This window comes from Ricinus communis, chromosome 8 (genome assembly GCF_019578655.1).
Source record: "Ricinus communis isolate WT05 ecotype wild-type chromosome 8, ASM1957865v1, whole genome shotgun sequence".
Taxonomy (NCBI): Eukaryota; Viridiplantae; Streptophyta; class Magnoliopsida; order Malpighiales; family Euphorbiaceae; genus Ricinus; species Ricinus communis.
Window position 1 is genome coordinate 14,631,015 of NC_063263.1, and position 24,421 is coordinate 14,655,435.

Consider the following 24,421-nt stretch of genomic DNA (forward strand, 5'->3'; position numbering starts at 1 on the left):
GTAAAAGCAGTCTCTCCAATAGAAAACACAAAACCCATTGTACTCTTTCGATCATCAATATCACCTCCTCAATCACTATCACTATAGCCTACTAGACTGAAACTTTTTGAAGGTGAGTAAAACAAACCATAATCTAAAGTTCCTTCGACATATCTCAAAATTCTTTTACCAGCCTTCATGTGCGAATCTGTTGGTGCCTCCATGTAGCGACTAATAAGTCCTACTCCATAAAGAATATCAGGTCTAGTACAAGTCAAGTACCTCAAGTTTCCAACAAATCTTTGAAACAAAATTGGATTCACCTTCTCAGTATTATCATATCTTGACAGCTTTACTCCACATTCAACTAGTGTGCTGACAAGCTGACATTGCTCCATGCCAAACTCCTTTAAGATCTTTCTTACATAGCTCTTGTGAGAAATAAAAATGCCATCATTAGTTTGTTTCACTTTGATTCCCAGATAATAAGACATCAACCCTATATCTGTCATCTCAAATTCAGCAGCCATCTCCTTTTTGAATTATTCAATCATTGCTGAATTATTTTTCTGTAAAGATCAAATCATCAACATACAAGCACACCACAAGAACATCACCATTCTCTTTCTTCTTAGAATAAAGAGAATATTCATGAGGATATTTCAGAAAATTTTTCTTTTTGAAATAATCATCAATCCTGTTGTACCATGCCCTTAGTACTTGCTTCAATCCATACAAAGGTACCTTCAGTTTTAAAACTTTGTTTTCTTCCCCTCTAACAACATATCTGAAAGGTTGTTTTAGATATCCTTCTTCTTCTAAGTATCCATTCAAGAACGCCGATTTCACGTCCATTTGAAAAATTCTTCATCTCTTTTGTGCAGCTAAAGCAATGATTAAACAAATTATTTCCAATCGAGCAACTACTACAAAGACTTCATCATAGTCAATTCCATGTTGTTGGCTAAACCCTTTTGCAACAAGTCGAGCCTTGTATTTCTCGACATCTCCGTTTTCATTCTTTTTAACTTTTTATAAATCCATTTCACACCAACAACTTGCTTGCCTTAGGAAAGATTGTTAATTCCCAAGTGTCATTCTTTTGAATTGATTTTATTTCGTCATCTATGGCTACTCTCCATTTTTCATTTTTCATCGCTTCTTCAAAATTCATTGGTTCAAGATCTCTGCGAAATACAATAATGAACAAAATCTAAAACTTCATCAATGTTAGCATATATGTCCTACAGATTTCTCATCTTTGTAGGTTTTTCAGATGATCTTGAACGACTTGAATCTCCTTGAATACTTGCCGGAGTTCTTGGAAGTGTCAAGTTCTGTACATCAGAATTAAAATGTTGAACATCTTGATCTGAATAATCAAAAATTGGAAAAAAATTATAATTTTCTGATTGATTCTCCCAATTTCATCCATCAGCTTCCTCAAACTTGACATCTCGACTCAGGATAATCTTTTTGCTTGTCGGATTGTACAACTTGTAGACTTTAGACTTTGCATCATATCCAACAAAATGAATTTTCCACTTTTATCATCCAAACTTAATTCTGGTTTCATCCGCAACATGAACATAAGCAACATAACCAAAAACTCTAAGATGAGAAAGAGTTGGCTTTCTTCCACTCCATGCTTCCTGTGGTATAGACTTCTGCAAACTCTTTATAGGACATATGTTACACAGATATACAGCACATGCGACAGCTTCAACCTAAATTCTCTAGGCATTTGTTTATTTTTCAACATGCTTCGAGTCATGTTAAGGATGGTTATGTTCTTGCGCTCCACAACACCATTCTGCTGAGGTGATCTTGGCACAGCCAACAATCTCCGGATGCCATGAAATTCATAAAAATTATTGAATTGGTTTGAAGTGAATTCACCAACTCTATCAGTTCTCAATGTCTTTAAAGAACATTCACTCTTATTTTCAACCAACAATTTGAACTTCTTGAATACTTCGAAAGCTTCAGATTTCTGCTTCAAAAAATAAAACCATATTTTGCGACTGAAATCATTAATAGACAGTAAGAAATCTTTGTTCTTACTAAAAGAAGTTGGATTAATTAGACCACATATGTCAGCGTGGAGAAGTTCAAGAGGCTTCGATGCTCTTGAAGATGATTCCTGCGGAAAACTGTGTCTGAATTGCTTTCCGTACATGCATCCTTCACACAACTGATAAGGATGATCAAAGAGAGGTAGACCATGAACCATTCTCCCTTGAGCCAATTGCTTCAAGCTGTTGAAATTTAAATGACCCAGCCTTTGATGCCAAAGCCAGGATGAATCAGATGCACTTGCCTTTAAGCACTTCATATACTCAGACTGAAGTTTGAGAATAAATATTATGTTTTTAGTCATCTCAACCTTAGCAATTAGATTACCTTTGTTGTCTTTCATCACCAATACACCATTCTTCAAGTAGATCTCGAATTGTTTCTCTAAAAGTTGGCCTAAACTCAACACATTCACTTTTACCACCCGTGGCACTCAGCTTCCAACTCTGGCTCATTCCTTCATAGTTTCCATCCAAATGATTTCAGAAGCAATAAGATTCTAGCATATCAAAAGAGATATGAGGACGAGAATTCGGTACAAACGAATATCTGCCTCAGATCCTAGCGTGATTACACTTGAGAATAGCTGGGATGCACTTTCCACTGCAGTCCAAGTGTTTAACCAGGGAGCCTTTACCGGTCCAGTTCTATTGCAAAAACGTAACGGTAGCGAGATTTGTGTGGACAACGTGACGATAATAAGAAGCTACATAGCTCTCATGATATATAAAAGCGCAGCGCGACCATCTTCTCAGTTTACTTTGCTTATAAAGCCAGTTGTGCGAATTATTGATGATGAAGTATGTGAAGATCCTAAGCCCACAATGCATATTACAGGTTGAAATGGTTTATGTATCGATGTTAGGGATGGAATAATACCCCGATGGGAATGCAGTACAGTTATGGCCATGCGATTATTATACAGATGAGAATCAGCTTTGGACCTTAAAAAGAGATGGTACTATTCGATGTAATAACAAGTGTTTGACCACTAACGGATACAATCCGGGAGACTCCGTGATGATATATAATTGCGATACTGCTGTAACTGATGCCACCTGTTGGCAAGTATAGGACAATTGGACCATTATAAATCCCAAATCTGGTCTAGTTTTGGCAGCAACATCAGGAGAACAAGGTACCACACTTACAGTGGAGACCAACATCTATGCCGCCAGTCAAGCTTGGCTTCCTACTAATAATTCAGAACCTTTCATAACATTCATTGTTGGGTTCAATGCTTTATGCTTGCAAGAAAATAGTGGAAACGTGTGGTTACAGGAGTGTGCAACTGAGAAGGCTGAGCAAGCATGGGTTCTTTATGGAGATGGTACAATACGGCCTCAGCAAAACCTAGATAACTGTCTTACTAGTGATGTTGTGGAAGGAGCAGTCGTCAATATCATGTCTTGTAGTGGATCCTCAGGCCAATGATGGATGTTTAACAATGACGGAACCATTTGGAATTTGCAGTATGGACTGGTACTAGATGTCAAAGGATCGGATCCGAGCCTTCGACAAATAATTATATGGTCATTTGTTGAAAGCCCAAACCAAAAGTGGTTACCATTACTTTGATAGAATACGTATCTTGTTTCAGTGTGTGTATGTCCTGCTATGTATATAGTTGCTTAAATAAAAAAAGGACACTTTTATATCTGTAATTAAAAGGACAGCAAGTGATTGCAGTCCAATATTCAATAAGAGCACATATATAGCTTGTGCTTTCTTAAAGCAACAATCTCAGCCAGAGCCATCATTCTTGAACTTTCAAATATATTTAATTCCACAGAACATATGAAGTTTGAATATCTGCACAAAAACCAACGAGCAAATATTTTGATCTCATCAAATGTGTTTCTCAAGTTGATTTACATGAATTTTTATTTTTTTTATCAAGCCAAAAGGAAAGATTTATTGCAAAAAACTTGAAAATTTACGCAGAGCTTTAACCGTCAAGAACCAATTACAAATTCCTCCAGACTTCCATAATGTATTCACAGTAATGACTATTACTGATATACAAATAATTTTTTAAACCTACAGACTTTTTAACGGCTAGCAAAACTGTATTTCCAGTAGCCTGTTTGATTTAGAAAGTGACTAGTTTCTTTCTTTCCAAGTTTGATGCTGTCAAAAAAAGATTAAGCCATTAAATACGTTCTAAAGATCCGTTTTATATCTCTAACCTAGCTTTCCAAACAAATACCTATTAAACTTAAAGTATAAATAATCAGAATTCTATCTAATTTATGCTAAATTATTTCGGGCATATTTTGTTCAGTTGATCAATGCAGCTAGTATCTGGTGGTTGATAGCTGGTAGCTGATGATTGATAAATTAAACCGTCTAGTAGAATTTGTTAGTATGTTAAATGACCATTGAAAGTATAATTTATTGTTAAATATATTTTATTTTATTATATTATATTTATGTTACATTTTAATAAAAATAACTTATAATAATTAAAATTCTATAGTTGATTTTTTAGCTCAATTGTATTTATTATTAAAAATATTTATAAAAATTATTTTAAAAATAGAGCTTTAAATTTAAATTCTATTAATAAACAATTTCTATTTTCAAGCGCCATAGTTCTAAATATTATAATTATTTAACTATTAAAAATAATTTTAAAACAATAATTATTTATTTTAAAATAAAAAATTTAATTATATGATATCAATTTAAAATAAGTTATTGTTAATAATTTTTAATAAGGATAATAATGTTCAATTTAATAAAAAATCAAATCAGCTATAACTGATAAAAGAAATTCTAAAATAGAGTTAATACAATCAACAGTTGATTGAGACTAAATCAACTATCAGCTGCTATTTCTTAAATCTTTATCAAACGCTTTTAAAATAGTTATTTAGAGAAAAACAGCTATCTGCATCAAATTTCTGAACTGAACACCCTCTTAGTTAATAATAAAATATATATTGACCAAGGATCAAACTCAAATTTTTTGATCTTTTATTTAAAGATTTAAACTATTAAATAAAACTCAAAAATAATTCTATACATCTCCTTTTAAAAAAATTAATTATATATATTGAATATGTCAAATTTAATTTTTCTATTATATTTATTTGTCCCTTGGACAAAAATTAACTAATTTAAAAAGGATTTAAGGCAAGCTTTTATCAATGTGAAATTTCATAAAAATTGACTAGTCGGGCCATTTCATGTTTTTCCCATTTAATAAATAAAATAATTTCAATTATCAAAAAATTAGATAGATTCTCAGATATAAATAATTCTTGGCATTGTTTAAAAATTTAATTAAAATAAAATTGCACAAAAATGAGAAAGCTAAAGAAAAAACATATGCTTTTACATACTTTTAAAATCTTTTGGACATATTTTAAATTAATAATAATTTCTGACAAAAAGTTCAAGTGGGTGGAACAAATTTCCATGTGATTTTTGATAAGCAATGACTTTTATATTTTCTTTTGGGATGAAAATATCGACTTTAATTTATTCATACAAGAAAATATAAACTTACAAATATAATTAGATAATTATTGAGAATCATAAACTCATGAAAATATAAAAAGTTCAAATGAAAAGAGGCCATAGAAAATTTCCATTTCTACTATTGCAAATTTAAATAGTATTTAGGAAAATATCTTTAGATAGAAAGAAATTAGTTCCATAAATACAAAATAAGATTAAGAAAAATGTGTGCATTCAACTAGTTAAGTAATTTGTCGTTGTATGTTTTCTAATTATAGAAAAATTAAAAAAAATTACCTAAATTTGATATAGTAAAATCTAAATAATTTAAAATTTAAAATGATTTATTCAAACCTAACTCGAATTATATAAGATTTCTTTTAAAAAATTAAAATAAATAAAATATTATTTTGAAAGGGCATTCAGCATTCTATCAATTATTAATAAGTTAAGATATGTTTACTTATTTACTCACTATGCGTTGCAAATGATTGATTTCTATATTTTAGTAACTCCGCAATTTTTAAGCAAAATTTTGAGTAAATATAATAATTTTATGGGACTTATTTATTCATGGATTTATTATTTACATATAGAATTTTTAATACAATCTAAAACATTCCTACATATTTTATATAGTATAGTATTTAGATTAAAAAACTATACGCAAGGAAAACAATTTGTTGATGACATCATGGTACCACTTAAAGAAATTTATACATAAATTATATTAATTTTTTAGTTAAACTTGTAATATTGTTATAATCCTAGTTAAAAAATAATTTAAATTATATATATATATATATATATATATATATATTTATATATATATATTAACTTTTGAATAATTGTTCATTATATTATCTTTTATTTGTACATTCTTCATTGAAATATGTAGTTGCTTATTTGAAAATGTAGAAAAAATAACTTGACCCATTCATACGTTGATACATGTTAAATATATCAAATGGAATAATAATAATTATAATATGATAATGTTATACTATGTAACACCCATGTTCAATAATATATGCCAACAATAGTGGCACGTGGAATTATGATTATACAATGAGGGAAAACATTTATTAAAAGCGTACCTTAAATATATGCCTTTCCTAGTAGGCTTCTTCCTCTATTTTGGATATTTTTTATTTAATAGAATGAACCTAATATGAAATCTATGTGCTGCACATGCACATGAAAAAGATATAACGTTATGCTGATTTTATCCATTTTGAGTCATTCTATAGTCCTAATTCTTAATGATATACTATAATTCAAATCCCAAATCCTATATAATAAATTTTTTAAAGACTTGTGCTTATTCTTATTCATATATTAAGACTGAAAATTATTGTTTTTTTATATTCGGGGTAATAGCAACATTGTTAATTGGTATTATTATTTAAATATTTTTTTATTGATAATGAAATTCTAATTTTCATTACATGTGATGATATTTATTAGAAATTCATCAAATTTTTAATGACATAAAAAGCAGAGTTTTAGAGAATTCTCAATGGTACTCTTTATTTTAAAGAGTATAATTTTTTTATTTTTTTTAGATTTAATTGTCAAATATTTTACTTTTTCTAATTAAATTGTTCCCGTGATTAGATAAATTTGTCAGTTCGGCTCGCTTTACCTGAGACATCAGAGCAGAGCTAGAAGGTTGTCAGAACTGTGAGTTAAAGTCATATATCTAGTTCACCTGCCATGTTAAGATTTTTACGTAATAGTTCTGATTAAATAATTTAATATTTTAATTATTTATTTAATCACTATTCATATATGTTTCATTTTCTGCATTATGGTTTTGTATTTTTGTGTCGACTCGGGATGAGACGGGCAATAGAACATGCCACCTGATAGATTGCATCAGGACCGCGTGCGCACCAGTATGAATCAGAGATAAAAAATAAAATGGTAAAGGTTGATAAATTTAAAAAGGTGAGTTTAGAACTTGTCCTGGTCGAGTTTAACTCTCTAGGCTGAGTAGAGTGAATTTGCCGGAGTAAAGGTATCTGGTCGAGCAATGCTCTCTAGGCGCCGGCTTTATTGGAAACCTAAGTGATCAGACTGGACTTAAGGATCCTGGTCGAGCTTCGTTCTCTAGGCGACAGTTTTATTGGAGTAAGAGAGCCGAAATGCTAAGACTGTTAGTGAGAACTTAAGTGACAGAACTATATTTAAGGACCCTGGTTGAGCTTTGCTCTATGGGCGCCAGTTCTGTTGGAATCAAAGAGTCGAGATGTTAGTGTTGAGACTAGGGTTCTACTGAGGTACCCCGTCTCGTAGTATGAAATAAAATTTATTTTATTTTACAGAAGCATAGCATGACACGTACTTTATTTTAATTTGTTTCAAGGCTGATAGTATCAATTTCACTATTTTTCAGGTGATTGTTAGTCTTCTTGCAGTTCTTATCTAGCAGTCCGACTCCTTCATCATCAGGTTAATGTAATTGATTTTGGTATGTTTGACTTGTAAAATTCTAGATTCTCTCAGTAAAAATTTCAGACTTATCAGTTTGTAATTTTATATAAATTCAAGTTTCGCCTAATCATGCTGGCAGACCAAATTTAATTTATAGTACTCGTTGATTTAAGGTTAATTGTGAAAAAAGTTCTTTGGATTTGGTCCGAATTTCAATTTGATTGAATTAGTGAATAGTCAGGCTTACTACGAGATCTGGTGGCCTTAAGCCTACCTATTCTCTAGTGCCAGTCACAGGCCCACAGGTCGGGTCATATGACAATTATTAATAAGTTTTAATAAAAATAATTTTATCCAAATAAATAAAAAAAGATTGAATTTATTATCAACTGATAAGAAAAAATTTTAAAATAAAATTAATGAAATCATCAACTGAATGAGACTAAATTAATTAGCACTTATTGATTCTTAAGTCTTACCAAATAGCTACTATCAATTGCACAAAATCTCTAAACGAAACACTGCATTAGTATGTATAAATATTCCTTTTAAAATTACATCAAAATATTTCACATACACATATGGACATATAAAGATACATATTAAAAGATCTTTTATTCCTTTTAGTACATTATACACTATAATAACCAGATACCCACTTGTGTCACCTTCCACTTGTTCTGCATGTGAAAAGCATTTTCTATTCCCCAACCCCAACTATGATTGCATTACTTTTTTTTTCTTTTCAGTACCTTGTCATAATCTGGTTGCAGAATCCTCAATCTATAAATCATCACTTAAGGGGAAGTGCAAATATGAGAGACGAAAGAGAAGAGAGTTGGAAGTAGGAAGTAAAATCAAAGAAATCAAAACTGGATACTACAAAGGCGAAGGATAAAGAAGTATTATCTCGAAACAAACGGAAAAAAGACAGTCCTGAAATGGACGAAGACCATGGCAGTGGTAGAGGTATTTTAGAAACTTCAAAGGCAGATAGATCGGTATGGTAGATGAAGTGTCCTTTAGTAGTTGCCATGTCATGGAAAAGTCATGCTTCTTCTTCTTATTTTTGTTCTGTTGATAAGGTCGTTCTCTTCCTCGATCCTCTCCGTTCTGACGATTCTCTTCAGTTCACCATGGAGATGGCTAGGACTGAGAATAGAAATGTGCCAAAGAGCTATTCTCTGAATATGCAAGGACTGTCTCGTGGGAAAACAACATCGAGATTCGTTTCCAATGAAAAGCTCTTAGAAAGCTTGACAGATCTTGTAGCTTGTACATGCTGACATTTGCGAACCAATTAAGCCAGCCTCGAATAGCAAGAAAAGGTATTTGATTACTTTTATTGATGATTTTAGCTGAAAAATATGGGTATATTTTTTGGTAGAAAAATCAGAAGCTCTTAATGTTTTCAGAAGTTTCAAGATACATGTTGAGAAAGCAATAGATGTGTCCCTCAAAAGGCTGTGTACAGATTGTGGTGGAGAGTTTACATCTGGAGAATTCAACGATTTCTGCAAGGAACATGGAGTGCAAAGACAATTGACAGTTGCATATTCACCGCAACAAAATGGCATTGCAGAACAAAAAAATCGCACCATCATGAATTTGGTTCATAGTATGCTTTTTGAAAAGAATGTGCCTAAAATATTCTAGCCAAAAAGTAGTAAATAGGGCTGTGCATGTTTTAAATCGTAGTCCAATTCTGGCAGTGAAGGACAAAACACCTGAAGAAGCCTGGAGCGAAATTATGCTGTCAGTTCAGCATTTTAGAATTTTTGCTGCCAATCCTATGTTCATGTATCTGGCAGTTCAAGAACTAAATTGGATGTGAAAAGTTTGAAGTGTGTTTTACTTTGAATTAGTGAGGATTCAAAGGCGTACAGGCTCTATGATCCTATCTCAAAAATGATTATAGTGCGCAAGAATATAGTTTTTTTAAAGAAAGTGAAGAGTGGGAATGAAACAAGTAACATGAAGCAAGCATTTTTTATGAGCTGGAATGGGAAGATGATGAAAATGATGTAATTGAAAAACTATTTGTAGAAGAAAATGTTGTTGATACACAATCAGAGGAGTCTCTTGCAACTAATCAAGAAACTTCTCCCGATTGCATTGAAGGGAGGAATAGGAGGAGATCAACTTGGTTGCAAGATTATGTATCAGGTGAAGGTTTGTCTGATGAAGAGGCAACATTTTTTTCTTTACATACAACTGCTGCAGATCCAAGAGTGAAAGATGGAGAAATGCTATGGATGCTGAGATTGAGGCGATTGAGAAAAAAGGCACATGGGAATTAATTGATCGACCAAATGGAGTCAAAATAGTTGGAGTAAAGTGGGTTTACAAGACCAAACTTAATGAAAAGGGAGAAGTCGACAAGTTTAAAGCAAGGCTGGTCATGAAAGGATGTGCTCAACAGTATGGTATAGATTACACAAAAATGTTTGCTCCGGTGACTCGTATAAAGACTGTTCGATTGGTGATTGCTTTTGTAGCACAAAAAGGGTGGGCTATTAATCAGTTAGATGTAAAGTCTGCTTTTTTATATTGCGAACTAGTTAAAGATGTTTTCGTTAAGCAGCCTTGTTGTTACATTCAAAAGGGAAAGGAGGAGAAAATGTACAAGTTGAGGAAAGCTCTAAGTGGGCTTAAACAAGCTCCACGTGCTTGGTACAGCCGAATTGAAGCATATTTCATAAAGGAAGATTTTTAAAAGTGTGATTATGAGCATATTCTCTTTGTTAAACAAAACATGGAGGGCAGTATATACTTTTTGTAAGCTTATATATTGATGATCTTCTTTTTACAAGAAATGATGAGTTGATGTTTGCTCAGTTCAAGAACTCAATGAAGCATGAGTTTGATATGACTGACATTAGTAAAATGAAGTATTTTCTGGGTCTCGAAATCTTGCAGAATCATGTGGAATCTTTATTGGTCAAAGAAAGTGTGCTCAAGAGGTGTTGCAGCTTTTTGGAATGAATGAAAGCAATTCTATTCAAACTCCAATTGTTCCTATTTTCAAGCTTTGTAAAGATGAAGGTGGAACTAAGGTAGACGAGGCTTATTTCAAATAAATAAATTGTGGGATGTCTTATGTATCTTACTGCAACTCGTCTAGATATGATGTTTGCAATAAGTCTCTTGAGCAGATATATGGAGAATCCTATTCAGCTTCATTTACAACTAGTAAAGAGAGTGTTAAGATATTTACAAGGAAAAACTGAGTATGGAATTTTCTACAAAAAGGGAGGAAATGATGGACTTATAGCATACAATAATAGTGACTATGCTGGTGATTTGGATAATAAAAAAAATACATAAGGAAATGTCTTTCTTTTTAGTTGTGGAGCTGTATCGTGGTCCTCTAAAAAATAACCAATTATAAGTTTGTCTACGACTGAAGCTGAATTCATCACTGCGGCATCGTGTTCTTGTCAAGCAATTTGGTTAAAAAGAGTGCTCATAACACTTGATCAAACTCAACAAGAGACAATAACAATTATGAAAGTAGTTTTACAATCAAGCTTTCAAGAAATCTAGTAATGGATAGTTGTAGCAAGTATATAGATGTTCATTTTCACTTCCTTCTAGAACTTGCACAAGCAGGAATGATAGAACTAGTTCATTGCAATATTTTGGAACAAATTGCTGATGTGATGACAAAGCCACTCAAGTTGGATGTTTTCTGAAGCTGCGTAAGATGCTTGGAATTTGCACAAAGAACAGTATAAACTAATATCTTTCAGCATTTAGTTTAAAGGAGGAATTATTAGGATTTAGTCAATCATTGGCTAGTTAATAAAATCCCAGTTTTCATGGGACTCTTTCCTTTAGAATAGGTCTTTATTGTTTGAAAAGTTTGTTAATAGTAGAGTTTCTCCTTATTTTTTATTTGCTTTGTATAGCTATCTAAACAGTCTGACATATTTTTCAATTCTGTCAAGATAATTTCTTTTAAAATTTCTCTCGTCTTAAACCTTATTTTTTTAGTTTTAACTTTATAAGTTGTCACAGACAAGGTTAGCGACAAGTGAAGAATAGTAGCTGTGATAGGAGTAGAGGTGTTGTATTTTTAGATAGCGGCACTGGTGCTGACGTTTCTTTAACAGAGCCATTGTTAATTCAACAGGCGAAGACTATAGGAAATGTTCAACAAAGAAAAAAAGAAATGAAAAGAAGACGAGAGGAATAAGATTCAATATTGTTTAAACCATCTGTTTGACCTGCACCATCATAATTTGCTTCTGAAAAAAAGAAATTAAAAACGAATTAATTTCCTGAGGCGTTTTCCTGCGCGTAACAGCTAGGAACTGGATCTCTCTTAATACAGCATTATCTTTAGTTAAACCTACTTAATGGAGCATTATTTATCAGGGAAAATAAAATCATCAGTTAAGGACTAAATCCTATTATAATCCCTATCCTCAATTTTAACGGCAAGAATAGAAATATTTTATTAAAATAAAAATTTGTCTTTTTTCCATAAAACTGTCTATTAGAATTCCTTCCAGAAAGAAGTCTTATAATTAAAATTTTTTTACAGATAAATAATGTGTTAGAGATACCTTTTTTTTTCATAGATGCTTTAGAGATTGTATTGGATTGAAATAAAACTTTCTACTATTAATATTTAAGTATTTCTTAAAAAAATTTGTTGTTTAAAGAGAAATTGTGACTTGTGACTTTTAGATGTTTTATATAATCTAATAAGAAGTTGTAACCTATCGATCCACAGATACACATATCTTTATATGCTTTTATGAGTATTTTAATTTGTGTACGTGTATGAGATGAATGAAATAAGTTAATACTTATCATCTAAGAAATTATTTAAAAATTGAATTATCTTTTTGAGTTATTTAATTAATATTAATAATATATTTCATTAAAAAATATAAAAATTATCTTTTCTCTTCAAAACATTCTATTTGAATCTTACTTTAGAGGAAGACTTTTTCTAAATAAAAAACTTGATATATAAATAATATATTGGATATGTGTTTTCCTCGAGAAGCTCTAAAGATTGGATTGGATTAAAATAAAACTTTTTTCTTTAGTATTTAAATATTTCTTAAAATTCTTGCTCTTTAAAATAAAGAGTACAAACTTTGAGAAATCTTATCCAACCTAAAAAAGAATTCTAACTGTAAGCTTTAAGATATTTTATACAATCTAAAATGAAATTTAAAAAGTATAAATTTTGAAATGTCTTTGTTTGATAATCAATTTCATTTTATTAAGAAAAATTAGGAAAAAAACCACCAACGCAATAAATTTTAGGTGATGAGAATATCCTACCAAACTAATACAACGTAGCAAGAGATTGAACAAAATCGAAATTCTTATAAAACCGAATTGAAATAAAATAAGAGATGCATAATAAAAATATAAATCTTGGTATTTATTACAACTAGAATTTTTCAATAAATTGAAATAAACTGATAGTAAGGACACAACAAAAACACATGTTTAAACAATGCTTTTTTCTTTTGAAAACAATCTATTTGAATCTTATTTTATAGGAAGACTTTTTATAATTAAAAACTTGATATATAAAGAATGTATTGGATATGTATTTTTTTGGAAATATTCTATGCATTGGATAGAAATAAAACTTTTAACTCTTAATATTTAAGTATTTCTTAAACTTCTTGCTCTTTAAAATAAAGAGCACAAACTTTGAAAAGTCTTGCGCAACCTAAAAAGAAATTATAACATGTGAGTTTAAGATGTCTTATACAACCTAAAAAGAAATTCAAAGAAAATAAATGATGAGATATCTTTTTTGATAAAATTTCATTTTATTAAGATAAATAAGGGGAAAAACACCAAAAGCTTTAGGTGATGAAAATACCCTAGCGAAAACTAATACAATATAGCAAGAGATTGAACAAATTTCAAATTCTTGCAAAACTGAACTGAAGTAAAATAAGAAATGCATAATAAAACTATAAAATTTAGAATTTATTGCAACTGGAAATACCACTAAGCTGAAATAAACTCATATTAAGGACATAATAGAAACACGTACTTTGGTCTGCAGCAACTTAAGTAGAAATTGCAACATGTCGATACACAGATATACGTATTCTTATATGCTTGTAGGAGTATTTGAATTTGTGTACGTATATTGAGTTGAATGAAAAATAAGCTAGTATTTGTCATTTGGAAATTATTTCAAAACTCAATCATCTTGCCGAGTTATTCAATTATAGGAAGACTTTTTATAATTAAAAAACTTGATATATAAAGAATATAATGGATATGTATTTTTTTAGATGCTCTAAAAATCACATTGGAATGAAATAAAACTTGTTACTGCCAATATTAAAGTATTTCTTAAAATTCTTACTCTTTAAAATGAAAGGCACAAACTTTGAGAATGCATATGCAACCTAAAAAGAAATTGGATCTTGTGAGTTTGAGATGTCTTATATAACCTAAAAAGAAGTTTTGAAAATATATACTTTGAGATGTCTTTTTTTGATTCTCAATTTCATTTTATTAAAATAAATGACGGGAAGAAATACGAAAGCAATAAATTGTAGGTGATGAAAATACCCCACCTAGAACTAATATAACATAGCAAAAGATTGAGCAAAACTCAACTTCTTGCAAAACTGAACTGAAGTAAAACAAGAGATGCATAATAAAAATACAGATCTTGAAACTTATTACAACTGGAAATATGTCACTAAGATGAAAAAAACTGATAATAAAGACACAACAGAAACACATACTTTAGGCTCTAGCAACCTAAAAAAGAAATTATAACCTATCGAGGGACAGATACACGTATCCTTATTGCATATCTAAGTATTTTAATTGCATATTTAAGTATTTTAATTTGTGTGTGTATTGAAATGAATGAAAATAAGCTAATATTTACTATCTGGAAATTATTCCAAAACTGAATCATCTTGTTTAGTTATTCAATTAATAAATATATTTCATTAACCAATGCCTTTTTCTCTTTTAACAATTCATTTGAATTTTATTTTATAGGAAGACTTTTTTAAATTAAAAAACTTGATGTATAAAGAATGTATTGATATGTGTTTTTTTAGAGATGCTCTAAAGATTGCATTGGACTAAAATAAAACTTTTATACTCCTAATATTTAAGTATTTCTTAAAATTCTTGCTCTTTAAAATGAATAGCACAAACTTTGAGAATTCTTATGCAACCTAAAAAGAAATTATAACCTGTGAGTTTAAGATGTCTTATATAACCTAAAAAGAAATTTCAAGAACATAAACTTTGAGATGTATTTTTTTTATATATAATCAATTTCATTTTATTAAGATAAATGAAGGGAAGAAACACCAAAGCAATAAACTTTGGCCGATGAAAATAGCCCACCTAGAACTAATACAACATAGTTATAGATTGAACAAAACTCAAATTCTTGAAAACTGAACTCAAGTAAAACAAGAGATGCATAATAAACAATACAAATTTTGGAATTTATCAAAACTGGAATATGCCACTAAGCTGAAATAAACTGATAATAAGGACACAACAAAAGCACATGCTTTAGGTTGGAGCAACCTAAGAAGAAATTGTAATTTGTCGAGGCACATATACACGTATCTTTATTTGCATATATGAGTATTTTAATTTGTATATGTATATTGAGATGAATGAAAATAAGCTAATATTTGTCATCTTAAAGTTATTCCAAAAATGAATTATCTTGCTAAGTTATTCAATTAATAAATATAAATATATTTTATTAAACAATGCCTTTTTTTTCTTTAAAACAATCCATTTGAATCTTACTTTATAGGAAGACTTATAATTAAAAAAATTGAAATATAAAGAGTATATTGGATTTGTATTTTTTTTAGATGCTCTAAAGATTGCATTGGACTAAAATAGAACTTTTTTACTCTTAATATTAAGTATTTTTCAATATTCTTACTCTTTAAAAGTAAGATTAATTTAAGAAGTAATATACTACCTAAAAAAAAGTGTAACCTGTGAGTTTGAAATGTCTTATACAACCTAAAAAGAAACTTTATGAGTATAAACTTTGAGATATCTTTTTCTTAATCAATTTCATTTTATTAAGATAAATTTGGGAAAAAAAAACCAAAGCGAAAAACTTTAGCTGATGAAAATATCCAAAACTCAATTTCATTTATTAGTTTGAAATGTCTTATGCAATCTAAATAGCAAAAGGTTAAAAAAAACTCAAATTCTTGCAAAACTGAACTGAAATAAAACAAGAGATGCATAATAAAAAAATACAAATCTTGGAATTTATTACAATTGGGATATGCCACTAAGCAGAAATGAACTGATATTAAGGACATGACAGAAACAAATATTTTAGTCTACAGCAACCTAAGTAGAAATCGCAACCTGTCGATGCACAGATACATGTATTCTTATATGCTTGTATGAGTATTTTAATTTATGTACATATATCGAGATGAATGAAAATAAGCTAATATTTTTCATTTAGAAATTATTCCAAAATTGAATCATCTTACTTGAGTTATTCAATTAATAAAATTAAATATATTTCATTAACCAATGTCTTTTTCTCTTTAAAATAATTCATTTCAATCTTACTTTATAAGAAGACCTTGATAGATAAAGAATGTACTGGATATGCAGTTTTTTTTTTTTTTTAGATACTCTAAAGATTATATTGAAATGAAATAAAACTTTTTACTTTTAAAATTCTTACTCTTTAAAATAAAGAGTACAAACTTTGAGAAGTATTATGCAACCTAAAAAGAAATTGTAATATGTGAGTTTGAGATATTTTATACAATCTGCAAAGAAATTTAAAGAGCATAAACAGTAAAACAATAAACTTTAGGCGATGAAAATATCTCACTTAGAACTAATACAACATAGCAAGAGATTGAATAAATCTCAAATTTTTACAAAACTGAATTGAAGTAAAATAAGAGATGCATAATAAAAATATAAATCTTAGAACTTATTATAGATGGAATACACCAGTAAGTTGAAATAGACTAATAGGAGGGACACAACAGAAACACATGCGTTTGCAATCTAAGAAGAAATTGCAACCTGTCGGCACAGATATACATATGCTTATATGAGTATTTGAATTTGTGTATATATATTGCGATATATGAGAATAAATGAATACTTATTATTTAGAATTTATTCCAAAATTGAATCATCCTGTTGAGTTATTTAATTAATAATAATAAATATATTTCATTAAGAAGTAAAATTTTTGCCTTTTTCTCTTTAAAACAATCTATTTGAATATTACTTTATGGGAAGACGTTTATAATTAGAAAACTTGATATGTGTTTTTTTAGAGATGCTCTAAAGATTGTATTGCACTTAAGTTAATAGCTTAGTATTTCTTAAAATTATTGCTCTTTAAAGTAAATAACTCAAACTTTGAGAAGTCTTGTGCAATCTAAACATAAATCGTAACCTGTGAGTTTGAGATGTCTTATACAACCTAAAATAAAATTTAAAGAGTATAAACTTTAAGATGTATTTTCTTATAATCAATTTTATTTTATTAAGTTAAATGAGAGAAAAACCCACCAAAGCAATAAATTTTAGGTGATGAAAAAATCCTACCTAGAACTAATATAACATAGCAAGAGATTAAACAAATCTCAAATTTCGACAAAACTAAACTGAAGTAAAACAAAAAATGCATAATAAAGCACAATCTTGGTACTTGTTACAGCTAGAATATGCATTAAGCTGAAGTAAACTGGTAATAAGGACACAAAATAAAAGCATGCTTTGGTCTGCAGCAAGCTAAAAAGAAATTGCTACCTGTTGATGCACAAATACACGTATCTCTATATGCTTATACGAGTATTTTAATTTGTGTACGTGTTTTGAAATGACTGAAAATAAGCTAAAATTTGTCATTTGGAAATTTTCCAAAATTGAAATTATCTTGCTAATTATTCAAATGTTTTACTCTTACTTTTTACTCTTAATATTTAAGTATTTCTTAAAATTCATGCTCTTTGAAATTAAAATCATAAGGTTTGAGAAGTTTTATATAACCTAAAAAGAAATTGTAACCTATGAGTTTGAAATGTCTTATACAACCTAAAAAGAAATTTCAAGAGTATAAACTTTGAGATGTCTTTTTTTTAATCAATTTCATTTTATTAAGATAAATAGGGGAAGAAAAACCAAAGCAATAAACTTTAGCTGATGAGAATATTTCACGAAGTGATACAATATAGCAAGAGATTGAAAAAACTCAAATTCTTACAAAACTGAACTGAAATAAAACAAGAGATGCATAATAAAAAAATACAAATCTTGATACTTATTACAACTGGAATATGCGACTAAGCTGAAATAAACTGACATTAAAGACATGACAGAAATACATGTTTTGGTCTATAACAACCTAAGTAGAAATCGCAGCCTGTTGATGCACAGATACATGTATTCTTATATATTTGTATTAATATTTTAATTTATGTACATATCGAGATGAATGAAAATAAGCTAATATTTGTCATTTAGAAATTATTCCAAAACTGAATCATCTTACTTGAGTTATTTAATTAATAAAATTAAATATATTTCATTAAACAATGCATTTTCTCTTTAAAACAATCCATTTGAATCTTACTTTATAGGAAGACCTTGATAGATAAACAATGTATTGGATATACGTTTTTTTTAGATGCTCTAAAGATTGCATTAGAATGAAATAAAACTTTTTACTTTTAAGATTTTTGCTCTTTAAAATAAAAAGTACAAACTTTGATAAGTTTTATATAACCTAAAAAGAAATTGTAACATGTGAGTTTGAGATGTCTTATATAATCTACAAAGATATTTAAAGAGTATAAACAGTAAAGCAATAATACTTAGGTGATGAAAATACCTCACTTAGTACTAATACAACAAAGCAAGATATCGAACAAATCTTAAATCTTTGCAAAACTGAACTGAAGTAAAACAAGAAATGCATAATAATAAGACAAATCTTGGAACTTATTATAGCTGGAATATGCCAGTAAGCTGAAATAAATTGATACTAAGGACACAACAGAAACACATGCGTCTGCAACCTAAGAAGAAGTTGCAACCTGTCGATGCATAAATATACATATGCGACGTATATTGCTATGTATGAAAATAAGCGAATACTTATCATTTGGAATTTATTCCAAAATTGGATCATCTTGCTGAGTTATTCAATTAATAATAATGAATATATTTTATTAAGAAATAAAAAATTTACCTTTTCCTCTTTAAAACGATTTATTTGAATATTACTTTATGAGAAGACTTTTTATAATCAGAAAACTTGATATATAAAGAATGTATTTGATAATGTTTCTTTAGAGATGCTCTAAAGATTGTATTGCACTTAAATAAAACCTTTTACTCTTAATAGTTTAGTATTTCTCAAAATTATTACTCTTTAAAGTAAATAGCTCAAACTTTGAGAAGTCTTATGTAAACTAAACAAAAATTGTAACCTACGAGTTTGAGATGTCTTATACAACCTAAAATAAAATTTAAAGAATATAAACTTTAAGATGTCTTTTTCTATATAATCAATTTTATTTTGAAAAACCACCAAAGCAAAAAAAATTTAGGTGATGGAAATATCCTACCTAGAACTAATAAAATATAGCAAAAGATTAAACAAATCTCAAATTCTTATAAAATTGAACTGAAGTAAAACAAGAGATGTATAATAACAAATTTTGGTACTTAATACAAAAATATGTCATTAAGCTAAAGTAAAGTGATAATAAGGACACAATATAAACACATGCTTTGGCCTCCAGCAATCTAATAAGAAATTGCAACCTATCGATGCACAAATACACGTATCTTTATATGCTTATATAAGTATTTTAATTTGTGTACGTGTATTCAAATGACTGAAAATAAACTAAAACTTGTCATATAAAATTTTTTCAAAATTAAATGATCTTGCTAAGTTATTCACTAATAATAATAAATATATTTCATTAAAAATAAAAATTTGTCCTTTCTCTATAAAAGAGTCCATTAGAATCTTACTATATATGAAGGCTTTTTATAATTAAAAAACTTGATATATAAAGAATGTATTGGAGGTGCATTTTTTTTTTGAGATGTTCTGAAGATTGCATTGGACTACAATAAAAGTTTTTACTTTTACTTCTTAGAATTCTTGCTCTTTAAAATAATAAGCACAAACTTTGAGATGTCTTGTAGAACCTAAGAAAAAAATTACAATTTGTGATTTTTAGATGTTTTATACAATCTAAAAAGAGATTTGAAGAGTATAAATTTTAAGATGTTTTATACAACCTAAAACAAATTGTAATCTGTCGACGCATAGACACGTATTTTTATATATTTATAAAGATCATTTTAATTTATGTACTTATATTTAGATAAATAAAAATAAGCTAATATTTGTCATATATAAATTATTTCATAACTGAATTGTCTGATTTGTTAGTGTTATTAAATTAATAATAATAGTTATATTTTATTAAATAATAAAAGATTTACCTTTTCTCTATAAAAGGGGAAGAAATGTGGTTACTAAAACCATCTCATATTCCTCCGCTTTCTTCCTCAGCTGCTCACTTTGTAAGTATTACGACTTTCTCAAACTTCCTACTTGTTTTCAATTAATGTTATTCTACCTGACTTCATATATATCTCTTTTCTTTTGGGATCATTATTACTGCTACTGTAATGATCGAGAAAAATCTCTTCTTCTTATCATTATGACTTCATATATTATCATCTTCTATCACTTCATATAATGTTTTTGATTTTATGATTCAATATATTTATAATTAAGTTCTATCTTTAAACGAGAGCAACCAATTAAAGAAACAAGAGTAAATATATATAAATTGTAAGGTATTATTTGTTTGATTTAAATCATTAAATAGCTAGATCTTCTTTTTCTTTTCTTTTTTTCTTTCTCATCCAAAGTTTTTATGAATTGCAGGCTATTAGTAATATAGATGGTAGAAAGAAAATTAAAATTAAAACTTCTTCAATCATCACAAATGAGAGTACCAACTAAACTATGTGATTTTGGTAAAAATGCAAAACAAGTACTTATATATATATATATATATATATATATATATATATATATATATATATATTCTTTTATAAATCAGTATATACATTTTACTCTGATTACCATAATATTATAGATTTTACTAAGGTGACACTAATGTTATATATTTTGGTTAGAATGGTAGTGTTTTCTTTTCTTAAAGATGCTCTAGAGGATTCTTAACAAAAGAATATAATATATAAATAATATATTAAAGATGCCCTAGAAAATGCATTTACTGTACTTAAATAACCTGTTTTGCTCTTAATATTTTATTATTTTTATTTCTATAATAAAAAATATTTTAAGAAATATTTAAGTATAAAAAATAAAGTATTTTATTGATGTCCACTGTACTTTTTATATTTTATTTCTTATTTTACTTTTGTTTCCAAGGGCATCAATATCTTCTTTTTTTCTGTTTAATTTTTATTAATAAAAAAATAATTACAAATATTAATTAATCAAATACATAGAAATTTATTTTTATAAAAAAAATCCTTCAAATTCTTTTAAAATGTCATTTTGACCCTAAATTTCTTTTAATAGTTAGTGTTCTAATAAAAAAAATTTACCCAATAATTTTTCTAATATTTCATTATTCTTTTATAAGACAAACTCTTAGCCTCTAGAATTATTTTAAGGATATATATAATTTGTCTCTCTTTCTCTTTAACATAGCCTTAGTTTCCAATAAATAAATAATGAAATATATTTCACTCTTCATTTCTTTAAACTTCTTACATTTTTTTTTGTAGCATTCTTTGTAAGTGGAATGACAAAACCGTTAATGATGTTCTTTTAAAAGTGAAAGATGTTTATATATTGCAGTACAGATAATGATATATCTACTGCACTACATAAAACAATTTAAATCTCCCTGTTTATTTTAAGAAGTTATATTTTCTTTCTTTCTCATCCTAAGAAAGTTAAATTACTGTAATCGACATTATATGAATTTTAACTAATTCCGTTTCTAATTTATAATTATTTCGTTAAACCAATCAATTCCCTTTAAACACTGCTTATGCATATTCTGTCTCAATTTATATATGGCATGCATCTTCCGTATTAATTTATAAGTTCATTTTTATTGATCAAGTATTTGTGGTTTTCTTTATATAAAAAAATGTATTAGTGTTTTTCTGTATTAATTTTATAAGTTCATCTTTATGAGAATGCTAATGTATTTGGACAGCCAATAAAATTCCAAGAATTGCTGCAATCAAAGATGAAACCGGGAGGAAATACTATTGTAATATGGATGTATGCAGTGGCAACATGGCTTTGTTTTGGATCCACCTCAGGGTGGTCTTTCACATTAGAGGATAACAACATATTCCCCAAACAATACCCAATTATAAACTTTACCACAGCGGGTGCCACTGTGCAAAGCTACACAAACTTTATCAGAGCTGTTCGCGGTCGTTTAACAACTGGAGCTGATGTGAGACATGAAATACCAGTGTTGCCAAACAGAGTTGGTTTGCCTATAAACCAACGGTTTATTTTAGTTGAACTCTCAAATCATGCAGAGCTTTCTGTTACATTAGCGCTGGATGTCACCAATGCATATGTGGTCGGCTACCGTGCTGGAAATAGCGCATATTTCTTTCATCCTGACAATCAGGAAGATGCAGAAGCAATCACTCATCTTTTCACTGATGTTCAAAATCGATATACATTCGCCTTTGGTGGTAATTATGATAGACTTGAACAACTTGCTGGTAATCTGAGAGAAAATATCGATTTGGGAAATGGTCCACTAGAGGAGGCTATCTCAGCGCTTTATTATTACAGTACTGGTGGCACTCAGCTTCCAACTCTGGCTCGTTCCTTTATAATTTGCATCCAAATGATTTCAGAAGCAGCAAGATTCCAATATATTGAGGGAGAAATGCGCACGAGAATTAGGTACAACCGGAGATCTGCACCAGATCCTAGCGTAATTACACTTGAGAATAGTTGGGGGAGACTTTCAACTGCAATTCAAGAGTCTAACCAAGGAGCCTTTGCTAGTCCAATTCAACTGCAAAGACGTAATGGTTCCAAATTCAGTGTGTACGATGTGAGTATATTAATCCCTATCATAGCTCTCATGGTGTATAGATGCGCACCTCCACCATCGTCACAGTTTTCTTTGCTTATAAGGCCAGTGGTACCAAATTTTAATGCTGATGTTTGTATGGATCCTGAGCCCATAGTGCGTATCGTAGGTCGAAATGGTCTATGTGTTGATGTTAGGGATGGAAGATTCCACAACGGAAACGCAATACAGTTGTGGCCATGCAAGTCTAATACAGATGCAAATCAGCTCTGGACTTTGAAAAGAGACAATACTATTCGATCTAATGGAAAGTGTTTAACTACTTACGGGTACAGTCCGGGAGTCTATGTGATGATCTATGATTGCAATACTGCTGCAACTGATGCCACCCGCTGGCAAATATGGGATAATGGAACCATCATAAATCCCAGATCTAGTCTAGTTTTAGCAGCGACATCAGGGAACAGTGGTACCACACTTACAGTGCAAACCAACATTTATGCCGTTAGTCAAGGTTGGCTTCCTACTAATAATACACAACCTTTTGTGACAACCATTGTTGGGCTATATGGTCTGTGCTTGCAAGCAAATAGTGGACAAGTATGGATAGAGGACTGTAGCAGTGAAAAGGCTGAACAACAGTGGGCTCTTTATGCAGATGGTTCAATACGTCCTCAGCAAAACCGAGATAATTGCCTTACAAGTGATTCTAATATACGGGAAACAGTTGTCAAGATCCTCTCTTGTGGCCCTGCATCCTCTGGCCAACGATGGATGTTCAAGAATGATGGAACCATTTTAAATTTGTATAGTGGGTTGGTGTTAGATGTGAGGGCATCGGATCCGAGCCTTAAACAAATCATTCTTTACCCTCTCCATGGTGACCCAAACCAAATATGGTTACCATTATTTTGATAGACAGATTACTCTCTTGCAGTGTGTATGTCCTGCCATGAAAATAGATGGCTTAAATAAAAAGGACATTGTAAATTTTGTAACTGAAAGGACAGCAAGTTATTGCAGTCCAGTATCTAATAAGAGCACAACTATTGTCTTGTGCATTCTAAATTTATGGATGAATTGTATGAATAAAGCTAATTATTTTGGTCATCAGACTTGATATCTTTTTGAATAAAATAAATAATATGTTTTTTCAAACTTATAAAACTATGAATGATATGAATATAATGCGGAGACTAGTCAATCTTTTATGTAATTCTATGATGATAAAAGCTTGTCTCTTAACTTAGTGAATTTGTATCCAAGTAAAAAACAGCCTACTAAGTCATGGATTCCTTCAAATTTACGCTTTTATTATAAGCTTAATTTTCATCCACGAT

The 24,421-nt window shown here is 29.4% G+C and overlaps 1 protein-coding gene and 1 pseudogene across 1 annotated transcript; both read left to right on the forward strand.

Moving 5' to 3' along the window:
- Positions 1-2,280: 2,280 nt before the first annotated feature.
- Positions 2,281-3,633, forward strand: LOC107262614 (annotated as a pseudogene).
- A 16,781-nt stretch (positions 3,634-20,414) lies between these two features.
- On the forward strand, positions 20,415-24,149 carry LOC8288000 (ricin-like). Its single transcript, XM_048378598.1, has 2 exons — positions 20,415-20,547; positions 22,233-24,149. Exons 1-2 carry the CDS (start codon positions 20,491-20,493, stop codon positions 23,994-23,996), a joined length of 1,821 nt encoding a protein of 606 aa, XP_048234555.1. The 5' UTR covers positions 20,415-20,490; the 3' UTR covers positions 23,997-24,149.
- The last annotated feature ends 272 nt before the right edge of the window (positions 24,150-24,421 follow it).